This window comes from Caenorhabditis briggsae (genome assembly GCF_000004555.2).
Source record: "Caenorhabditis briggsae complete genome, chrII, whole genome shotgun sequence".
Taxonomy (NCBI): Eukaryota; Metazoa; Nematoda; class Chromadorea; order Rhabditida; family Rhabditidae; genus Caenorhabditis; species Caenorhabditis briggsae.
The window spans coordinates 9,658,897-9,670,349 of record NC_013486.2 but is presented as its reverse complement, the minus strand read 5'-3'; the positions used below and the strand labels follow the sequence as shown (position 1 = coordinate 9,670,349).

The 11,453-nt window shown below is 38.1% G+C and overlaps 3 protein-coding genes across 3 annotated transcripts; 2 read left to right on the top strand and 1 right to left on the bottom strand.

The window, feature by feature from the left end:
• Positions 1-210: 210 nt before the first annotated feature.
• On the bottom strand, positions 211-649 carry CBG02568 (the record flags this gene model as incomplete). Its single annotated transcript, XM_002630807.2, has 2 exons — positions 211-308; positions 361-649. 2 exons carry the CDS (start codon positions 647-649, stop codon positions 211-213), a joined length of 387 nt encoding a protein of 128 aa, XP_002630853.2.
• An 836-nt stretch (positions 650-1,485) lies between these two features.
• Cbr-ran-5 lies at positions 1,486-2,844 on the top strand (the record flags this gene model as incomplete). Its single annotated transcript, XM_045242517.1, has 5 exons — positions 1,486-1,552; positions 1,600-1,706; positions 1,754-1,912; positions 1,956-2,090; positions 2,140-2,844. The coding sequence occupies 5 exons, from the start codon at positions 1,486-1,488 to the stop codon at positions 2,842-2,844; spliced, it is 1,173 nt and encodes a 390-aa protein (XP_045092267.1).
• Positions 2,845-4,497: 1,653 nt separating this feature from the next.
• Positions 4,498-10,387, top strand: CBG02570 (the record flags this gene model as incomplete). The annotated part of the gene is made up of 10 exons (XM_045242516.1): positions 4,498-4,650; positions 4,764-5,054; positions 5,089-5,624; positions 5,838-6,040; positions 6,089-6,321; positions 6,584-6,811; positions 6,847-7,077; positions 9,210-9,598; positions 9,646-9,878; positions 9,927-10,387. 10 exons carry the CDS (start codon positions 4,498-4,500, stop codon positions 10,385-10,387), a joined length of 2,958 nt encoding a protein of 985 aa, XP_045092266.1.
• Positions 10,388-11,453: the final 1,066 nt, after the last annotated feature.

Sequence of the window (11,453 nt, the reverse complement as noted above, 5' to 3'; positions counted from 1 at the left end):
ATTAGAGACGCAGAGAACTTTCTCCGCTATCCGCCACTATTTCTCTTTGACCTTTTTCTCTCTTTGAAATTCGAAATTTTAACTGTCTTTGTTTCTGATGCGAAATGTGTTTATGAAGGTGAAAAATGGCAAACTATTTGATAGAAATGTACATGCAAGGAAAAATAAATTATGAATTGGATTAAAACGGTCACTGTGAGGGATATATAACTAGTTGAGCATCGTATGGTCTTCGAAAATGTTCCTTCGCTGCTCTTCCACTTTTTTCATCCATCGGTTCTGCTCGGCCTCCACACGTCCAAGAACATCTGTAGGGAAAACTTATAAAGATTAGAATCAGTGAATCTGGATTCAACTTACTGCCTCTCGACCTCGTGGTTCCTTGTGTATCTACCGTATTACTGGGTGTTGGCGACTCATCATCTGTAGTTGGAGCTGCAGCAAAGATATTATCCTCCATCTCATCGTTATGTTGTTGATAACTTATAGACAATCTCTTTTTACGTAGCATCGGATCCAGGCACATGAGGAATACCATGTATCCAGTAAGAACTGCGATGACACAAATGACGAATATCACAACCACTTTCAGAAGCACGGTATTTCTCGACTCGTATCGACAGTCACAATTGGCCAGGAATGCGTCCATGTGCGCTTCATCTATAAGGTTGCTAACTTGTTCCATCACAATGTTATTTGGCCTGCTGAAAAAATATCATAATTTTTTAAGTATCTTTATATGAAGTGAATTTTGGTACAATGATGTCCCAGAAGCACAAAATCAGTGCAAAATTTTGCAAGCAAAACTGTAAATTATTGCTGAATGGACAACATGACTTGCATCAGAAGCCTGACACCACAATATATTCTTTAGTCTTTCCATTTGTTTTTATACTTAATAAATAATATTTCTTTAAAATCGTATGCTATTTTTTTCGAAAATCTTTGTGTGTGTTTTTTTTCAATAGTTTAAATAAAAACTTGCCAGTGGCTAGGCTCGATGTTGGTCTTTGTATAGAAACGTCTCCGCAAGCCTTGTGACTTTTCAGTCGCGTTCTCCGCCAAGTCCAAGAATTTCAGAAGACTCGGACAAACACATCGACATCTTGTGTCCTCAAAATTAGCCTGAAAACTAATTTTAGAGAAATTTTTTTAATGAAAAAAATCTTACCTCTGTTCCTGCTTCAGAGAAAACTGGTACTAGCAGCAATGCAAGTAGTAAAAACATCATGTTGTCTGTAAACCGATTTTAGTTATTTCTGAAAATTAGCATTTCAGACTTATTTAACGTACTCAGCGGAAAAAATATTATGAAAAATTGACCAAATATCATGAAAGGCGCCAAGCTGTGCGGGATGGCGCGTTTCATGACAGCTGGCGTAGTTCTCGTACCGAACGTGAACGAATTCGACGACATAACATCGAAACTTCACGACGTTTTCGTTTAAAAAATTCAATTTTTCTTCAATATACTTGTTTTCAGTCATGTCAAAGCCGTTCGCTTTCAAACCTTCAGCTCTGGCTGCTAAGGCTGACAAACTTTGGTCAGAAAGTAAGGGTTTCATTCGTTTCGATCTGATCACGTGGTTTCAATTTCAGGTAAAACCGACTTCTCAGCTACACACTCAACGGTTAATCATGTTCACTTGGAGAAGAAGTCGCTGGGAGATATTGCTCAGAAAAATGCGTCCGCGCAGAAAGAGAAAGTCCGAGTTTTTATTTAAGAATTATCGTCAATTTCATCGATTTTCAGGAAGTTGAAGAAACAGTAGCACCAACGTTTGTGTTCGGGTCAAAAATTGCCGACCGAATTGTGAAAACCGACGGCGAAACGTCGAAATCTGGTGAATCCGATGAGAAGACCATGACAGCAACAGAGCTCTTCAAGACTGCCGTCAAGAAAGACGATGACGTGAGGATGAGAGAAGATTTAAAAAACTGATTCTATGTTCCAGAAAAATGAGCATAAAGACTTCCGCGAAGAGGCTCAACAAGAAGCAGAACGGACTAAAGAGGTGGAGAAGCAACACGCAGGAACCAGTGCGGTGGAAATTACAAGTGGAGAGGAGAACGATACGAATATCTTCCAAGTGAGAAGATTTTTCTGCTATTTAAGTAAGGAATATCTTTTTTTTTCAGGCTCCATGTAAGATTTGGGCTTTCGACAAAGCGCGTAGCGCATATGTCGAAAAAGGAGTATGCACTCTCAGAATCAACAAAAGAGTCGAAAACGGAATGACGCATCATCGTATTGGTAGGTATCTCATTTTTCCAGTTTCTCACAAATCATCGGTTTTTAGTTGCGAGAACTTCCTCGGGCACTCTTCGCGTCATAATCAACTCGAAAATTTTCTCGGATATGCTTTTAGAGCGAGTCGAGAAACGTATAAGGGTAAGTTTCTTTCATTGGTGAATCAGGAGAGCAATAAATCGATTATTTTCCAGATTTCTGCGATGGGGCCAGAAATTTCCGGTGTTCAAATTTTCCTCCTCAAAATTGGATTCACCAAGACGGAAACTATCCCAGACTCGGATCGGTTCTACAACATCATGAGCGACTTGCTGAAATTGGAGAAAGGAGAGAATTGCCGGAAGAGAAAAGCTGATTGTGATCTCAATGCGTCTTCTGTAAAGATCAAGGATGGAAAGGAAGATGAGGAAGGCGAACAGGACCAAGTTGACGAAGGTTTCGTTATCGTGAACAAGCCGACTGATGAAGAAATTGAGGAGAGTGAACGAGCATCAGCTGAAGCTGACGCAGGAAAGAATGACGAAGATGAGCCATCGACAGCTCCAGCTCCAGAAGAAGATGCGCCGTGTAATTCTAGCGCGTCTGCCGAATAATCATATCTATCGATTCCACTGTTTTTCAGTTATTTTACTGTTAATTTTTCCTTTCCAATCCCAACACACATGGTCTCCCGCGTTCTTCTCAATCAAATCAATGACCCTTTAAGCTTAATTTCCCTTTGATGTCCCTGTCCTTCAACCCGTATTTATTTAAATGACTCCAACCTAAGTACTTGCTAACTTCTCCATCTCGTTTACTTTTTTATCCCCTCTCAATTCTCTTTTGATATGTGTTTTTTTAGTCTTTTGTCGAATATATTTGAAAGAAAGAAGAAGAGTTTGTTTGCAATAAAATGCAGAAACATACAATCAAGAAGACAGTGGTGGTTGGAGACAAAAGCGTCTCGGTTATCAGTATCGCTCTCGCTGAAGAAGAAGAAGAAGGAGGAGATAACAGTCGTTGTGGGGTGATCGATTCTGAATTGGCAACATGATCTCTTATCAGCTAGTCCTTTTTTTCTTTTTTTTTCTTTTACAGGTCAAGTCAATTGTTTGGTTCATTTTTCTAATTCGAAAAAATTGAAGCTGTCGAAGAAAAATGTCGGTGGCCGTGGCCGAAGGTCCCCCAACGGCAACTACGGTAACCTAAAAATATTTTTATTTTTCAAATTTATTTTCTCGTTTTTCAATGCAAAGGAAACATTTTGACCGTGAAAAAATTGACTGAAAACGTACGAAAATCGAGATAATAAATACGGAAAGTGAACATATTCTAGGTTACTGTAGTTGTCGTTGTAGGACCTTCGGATGCGGCCACCATCGTTTCTCTTCCACAACTACGATTTTTGTATCAGAATAATATTAACCGTCAGATAAGTAGTATAAAACCTGTAATAGAAAGGCACCCCTTCACTGTTCACTTTGAACTAATTTATCTCGGTTCCTGTGAAAGATACGAAAAAGTTGAAAGCTGTGAAATTGTTTATCATGATATCACAAATATTTTATCCGTTGACATATTTTTCAAATAACAAGTAGTGAATTTCAAAAGTTTTAATTTTCACATCAAAGTACTGAATTTTCAAAAATTTTTGTGAGCCACGTGAATCTTTTGAATCTCCCAAAAGATGGACCGTTAAGTTTTTGGGAGCAACGTGTTTTTTCAACAAATATAACAGAAATATTAACACTTTCTGAATATTTTTCCCAAAATTAAAACTTTTGAAAATCACTACTTGTTATATCTTGCATGCGAGCCAAGAAAAATTCGCTCAAGCTTGACAATGCGTGGGGCAATAATTCGGAGGGTGCAACAATTTTGGGGTCATTGGGGTACAAAGCTATTCAGAGGTACAAAATCTTTAATTCGGAAGTAAAAAAATACCTGTAAAACTCTGAAATTTGTGCCACTAAATTATTTTAAACCCCCTTGTACTCTAAGAATTTTTTGTCAATGTGTGGACCGTTCTATTACAGGTTGTACATTACTTGGTCTCTAGAATCCGTCTAGACTATCATCTGAATAGAAACCACGTGTTGCTGGGTTTAGGTCAAGAATCATTTGATCAAAAGTCGGTGACTCTTTTTCTGATAAGAGGTCGCATGTACCCATGTTGCCAACATTACACGCTCTTTCGTCTCTCCATTTTCGGAATTCCTTGTTTTCTTGTTTGTAATTTAATAAAAACTCTACTAGAACACTAAAGAATGGTTCTCCTTGGAAGAGGATTGCTCGCTGCCGGCCGAATTGCTTTGAGGAGACCAGTGGCACGTCATCTACAGTATGATGCGTTCGTGGATAGACATATCGGACCAAGAAGATTGGAGCAACAGCAAATGCTTGATTTTATTGGATACAAAGTTAGTTGCGAGTATGATTGATATCCAATAATTGGGTTCTAAACCTAAAAACAAAGTCTGAATTCCCGTGAAAAAATTTATTGAATTTTCGAAAAGCTTTTGAAAAATTACAGGATCTCGATGATCTCACTGGAACCAACGTGCCAAATATGATAAAGTTCGAAAAAGCCCTTGACCTTCCTCCAGCTCTTGATGAATACAAAATGCTCAAAGAGCTTGAAGCAATCGCTGCACAGAATAAAATCTACAGATCTTACATTGGAATGGGATACTATGATACTATTGTACCGGCTGTTATTTCTAGAAACATTTTACAAAACATTGGATGGATCTCTCAGTATACTCCTTATCAAGCTGAGATTTCTCAAGGACGACTTGAATCTCTTCTCAATTTCCAAACAATGGTAGGTTTAAAAAACAGTTTATGGGTTCTAAAAGAATTTCCAGATTGCTGAAATGACGGGACTTCCCACCACAAATGCATCTCTTCTGGATGAAGCCACAGCGTCTGCTGAAGCTGTTGCATTGGCGGCAAGAACCACAAAAAGAAACAAAGTGATTGTCGATTCCTACTGTCATCCTCAAAATCTGGATGTCATCAAAACACGCAGTGATCCTCTTGGAATCGATATCGAAGTTTGTGATGCTGTTGAAGGATTAGAGTTCGATGACAAGGTGGCTGCTGTGGTAGTTCAGTATCCAAACACAGAAGGAAGAATCCATCAGTTCGATGAGCTGATCGAAAGAGCTCATAAGAACAAATCCTTGGTTATCATGGTCTGTGACCTGCTTTCGTTGACCATTCTTAGATCGCCAGGAGATCTTGGAGCAGATATTGCCGTTGGATCCTCTCAGAGATTCGGAGTTCCATTGGGTTACGGTGGCCCTCACGCTGGATTCATGGCTGTTGCAAAGAACGATTCGAAAAATGCGTTGGGCAGAAATATGCCAGGAAGAATCATTGGAGTTACAAAGTGAGTATACCCCACATTGTCAAGTTTGACCTAATTTTCCTTGGCTCCGAAGCAAGATATCAAAAATGTGTCAACTGATAAAATGTTTATGATATTACGATAAACAATTCATCAGCTGACAACTTTTTCGTGTCTTTGACTGGAGCCGAGATAAATTGGTAGCTTTTTTATTGGGGTACTTTCTTTTGAATGTTTAAAAATCCCAATTTTCAGAGATTCAAATGGAAACCGTGCTCTTCGACTGGCTCTCCAAACTCGTGAACAACATATCCGTCGTGACAAAGCCACTAGTAACATCTGTACCGCCCAAGCTCTTCTGGCCAATATGTCTGCAATGTATGCAGTGTACCATGGACCACAAAGACTTACAGAAATTGCCAGAGGAGTTCACAAGTCAACTGCTTACCTAGCTACACGTAAGTTTCTTTTTTCTCTGTCCTGACTTTCAATTTTCCATTTTCCAGATCTTAGAAATGCGGGTCACGAGATCGTGCACAAGGAATACTTTGACACTTTGAAGGTTCGTCTGAAGAACGGTGAAGCTCTGGAGGAATTGAAAAAGAGAGCTGAAGAGATGAAGATGAATTTCCGTTATTATGACAATGGAGATGTTGGAGTATCGTTGGATGAAACTGTAAAATCAGAAGATCTTATGGATATTATCTACACATTCAATGGAGCTACTGAGAAGGATGTGGTGAGTGTTTCTTAATTTACGGTAAAACCTGTAATAGAAGGACCCTCACACTGTCAAGGTTGAGCTAGTTTTTCTTGGCGCTTATGCAAGATATCAAAAACAAGTCAACTGATAAAGTGTTTCCAATAGTATGATAATCAATTTATCCGTTGACAACTTTCTCAAAGATTTGACAGGAGCTGAGTTAAAGTGGGTAGAAGTTAAGGACCCTTCTATTACAGGTTTTACGGCATATGCTACAGCGAAATTAATATATTTTCAGACGAAACTTCGTGAAGAGCGTTGGGAAGTAGCTTGTCCATTGATCGGAAACTCTCCACACTCTCGATCCTCTCTCTTCCTCCAACATCCAGTTTTTAACACTTATCACAGTGAACAACAGCTTGTCCGTTATATGAAACGACTCGAAAATAAGGACGTTTCTCTCGTTCACTCTATGATTCCCCTTGGAAGTTGCACTATGAAATTGAATGCTTCTGCTGAGCTCATTGTGAGTCTTTTCAAAGTTAGGATTTTCCAGATGAGTTAAATTTGCAGCCAATCACTTGGCCAAGTCTGTCCTCAATTCACCCATTTGCACCGGTCGAGCAAGCTAAAGGATACAGCCAGATCTTTGGAGATCTTGAGAAATGGCTTTGCGAAATCACTGGATATGATAACTTCAGTTTGCAACCTAATTCTGGAGCCAACGGAGAGTACGCTGGACTTCTTGCCATTCGTAACTACCTGATTCACAAGGGACAAGAACAGAGAAATGTAGGTTTTATAATTCCGTATATCCTCTAATAGATACCCCCTCATCTTTGAGCTCAATTATCTCGATTCTCGTCAAAGATATCAAACATGTGCCGACTGATAAAATAATGGTGATAATATGATGAATAATTTGTCAGTTGACACACGTTTGATATCTCTTATAGGAATCGAGACAATTAAGCTCAAATAAGACGGTTTAGATAAGTTTCTAGCTTCCTTGAGGAACCACGGTGTTTATTTTTGTAACGATCTTTACTATTAACAATCACCAAATTCTGTGTGTGTGTCCGGTGTTCCCGGTTCCAGGACCCTAGCGAAGTCACCACTGGACCAAAATTTCCCAAATTTTCACAGATAACCCGAAATAGCAGCGAGATGATGCCCGTCTATTTTGATTTGTGAAATTTTGCTTCTGACGTCTTCTGGAGACGTTCTTCTATTTCTACAGTACAAGTCTTCAGAAATTATATATACGTCATTCCCGCTCAACTCTACTATATTTTTTCTTATCCACGTTATATCAGACAAAAAGATGATTTTGTGCGAATATTGGTTCAGTCTGAGTTCTGAAGATTTGAAAGGAAGAAAAAATAATGATAAGAAATCTGAGAAAAAGACAAGCTCCCTTAAAGATCAATACAAACGCGTTTAATGTAGTCTTTGAATTTCTTAGGCTTTAAGCTATAAGAAATCAAATTATTTCAAACTTTAAGAAATCAAAATATTTCGAACTTTAAGAAATCAAAATCTTTCAGTGGTTTTGAATTTCCAAACTTTGCAAATTTTTTAAATGCTGAAACTATAGAAACCTGGATCTTTGAAATAATAAGTTTCCAAATTCCAAAATGTTAAAATTTGTAAATTTTCGGATTCCCAATTTCTGAGTACTCGAGCACTTCAATTTCCAAATATTTGGTTACCTGAATTTCTGAGTTTTTGAATTTCGGAAAATCCTAATTTCGAAATTCGGAAATTCAAAAAATCTCAAATATTTTTCATTTTGAAAATAACAACAAATTAGGAATTCATGAATGCTGAAATGCAAAAAATTCGCGAAATTCGAGAATTCTGAAGTTCAGAAAGGCAGAATCTCAAAAAAAATCGGAAACCCAGAAATTCAGAAATTAAGAGTCTCAAAAACTAAAATTTCTTAAAGGGGGACTCCGACCAAAAGTTTTTATTGCATTAAAATGTTTCAAAAAATATGTATGTTCCTAATATCATGGCGAAAAATTTCGAAAAAAATCCTAAATCCCCGAAAAACGGCGTTGAAAAAAATAGGATTCGAATTCCCGCTCAGTGAGAAATCTAGGCCACGGCATCATAGCGCCTTTCTTACATGGAAATTTTTCCGAATTTTTTCGGTTTTCATGTCCGGCAGGTAAAAACGTAAAAAACCACTGTCGGCCACTTGAAAAAACGGCTGTCAGGCGCCGTGGCCTAGGTTTTTCACTGCGCAGGAATTCAAATCCTCGTCCTTCCTAACAACTTTTTTTGAAAATTTTTCGCTTTTAACGGTATTTTTCGGGGATTTCGGATATTTTTCAAATTTTTTCGCTATAATATCGGGAAAATAGACAACTTTTCGAACATTTTAATGCAATAAAAAATTTTGGTCGGAGTCCCCCTTTAAGTTAAGTTCTTGCATTTCAGAAAATCCAAATTCGGTAATTCGGAAATTCGAAAAACCGAAAATCAAAGCTTCCGAATCTCAAAAAAATCAGAAATTCAGAATTTCAGAACTTAGAAACTCAGAAATTTGGAATTTCAAAAAATCAGAATTTCTGAATCATGAATCCCTCAATGTCAAAATTTCTGGCCTGCCAAGTTTCTGAACTTCCGAATTTCTCAATTTCTCAATTTCCCAATTTCTCAATTTCTGAACTACTGAATTTCTGAACTTCCCAACTTTCAAAATTTCTTAATTTTCAAATTTGTGAGCATAGGCCCTAAAAAATAGCCTCCGTAAAAGTGACGGAACCTTTTTATAAGATTTCGGGTATCGTAAGCGAGGGCCAGGAGGTTTAGTCCCGAAGGGGCGTAAACCGACTGGTAATTCAAATAAGGAGATTTTGATTTTCGTGCTAATTTTCAATATAGTATGTAGGTTGTGAATTATTTATGTTTTCCAGATCTGCCTGATTCCAACATCTGCTCATGGAACCAATCCAGCGTCTGCTCAAATGGCTAATATGAAAGTGGTTGTTGTGGATTCTGATCACCATGGAAACATCAACTATAAAGATTTGGCAGCTAAGGCTGAGAAGTACTCTAATCAACTGGCTGCAATCATGGTCACCTATCCTTCTACCCACGGAGTCTTCGAATCATCAATTCGCGATGTTTGTGACAAGGTTCATGAGCACGGAGGTCAAGTTTATTTGGATGGAGCCAATATGAATGCTCAAGTCGGATTGTGTCGCCCAGGAGATTACGGTAGTGATGTGTCACATTTGAACTTGCACAAGACATTCTGTATTCCACACGGAGGAGGTGGTCCAGGAGTTGGACCAATTGGAGTGTAAGCTATTTGAAGCTATCGTTATTTTCGAACACTTCTTTTTGCAGTAAGAAACATCTCGCACCATTCCTTCCTGGCCACTCTGTCATCCCAGTCCAAGGTCGTCAGGCTGGATCAGTTGCCGCTGCTCCATATGGATCTGCCAGCATTCTAGCCATCACGTGGGCATATATCCGAATGATGGGAGCCTCTGGCCTTCGCGAGGCTTCGCAAGTTGCAATTCTAAATGCTAACTACATGGCGAAACGACTTGAAAACGAATACCGTATTGTATACAAAGGTTAGGAAATAAAACGTAGTACAGTAGCTGGGAGAATAATGATTTCAGACGAACAAGGTCTTGTAGCTCACGAATTCATTATGGATTGTAAACCATTCAAAAAACACGGAATCGAAGTTGTGGATATTGCGAAGAGATTGATGGATTACGGTTTTCATTCACCAACTATGTCTTGGCCAGTTCACGATTGTTTGATGATTGAGCCAACTGAATCAGAAGACAAAGGAGAAATGGATAGACTAGTCGACGCTCTCCTTGCTATTCGTGAAGAAATCCGACAAGTCGAAAACGGAACTCTAGACAAACATTTGAATCCGCTGAAAATGGCTCCACACACACTTGAGAAAGTGACATCTGACACGTGGAACATGCCATACTCTCGTGAATTGGCTGCTTTCCCGAAACCATGGTGCAGTCATAAGGCATGGCCAACCGTTGGAAGAGTCGATGATCAATATGGAGATCGTAACTTAGTCTGCACGTGCCCACCAATCGAGTCATATCAGTAGATCAAATTCATGTTTCTATAGTTTCCTATTTTTGAAGTTCGGGTCCGAGTTTCTCTGGTTTTATTATAATCGAGAATAAAATATATCTATTTGAAAGTTTTATTTGTATCATCAACGATATCTTCTATCATGCCACCAATGTCAGAAACCTGAGAGGATTACTGGAGAGGGAAAATAGTAATTGAAAGAGGATAACTACGGAAAACAATTCGAAAGTGAAAAGGATTACTGTAGAAAAAATTTTCAAAAAATGGAAGGATCACTGTAGGGAAAAATATTCGAAAATGAAAAGAATTCCTGTGGGGGGAAGTTTTAAAAAATGAAAAAGGCTACTGTTGGGAAAAATATTGAAAAATGAAAAGGATTACTGTAAGCAAAAGTATTCAAAAATGAAATGGATTACTATAGGGAAAACTATTTGACACTTTGGGTGCTTCCCTTGCCAGATGCAGAATGTAAAGCATTCCATATGTTGAGTTAAATACATGAGTTAGTTATTTTAAATGGCAAAATCACGATACAGAACTGCCAATTTCCCTTCTAATTCTTCCAATCCCAAATGAAGTTTTCTTTTTTCGGCTTCTCTCAATCCTGGAAATTCATTGTCCCATCGCCGAATTTTCTCTTCCCAATCTTTTTTTTAATGGTTCAGTTTAAGACCAAGTGTTGATACACATCATTATCTTGCAAGGGATCATGTCGTAAAAATGGTTTTTTTTTCACGAACTTTCAAATGACCATAAATGAATTTCCGGTGTCCAATGTGTGTTGCTTTTCTGGAAAGATTATTTTTTTGAAATCAGAGCGAGGAACTTCACAAAAGATCTATAGAAACAAAATGCCGAAAAACCTTTAAAAGAAGCGCTCTCATTGTCAAGTTAGAGTTAATTTTTCTGGCCTCCGATGCAATATTTCAAAAAAGGGGTTAACTGATAAAATAATTGAGATATTATGATGAACTTTTTTGACAAGATCGTCTGAAAATAATTCCCTTGGAGGAGTTATCAATTTTGAAAGTTGAGCATTCAAAATCGGAAGAAACTTATGCACCAACCTAATATTACAT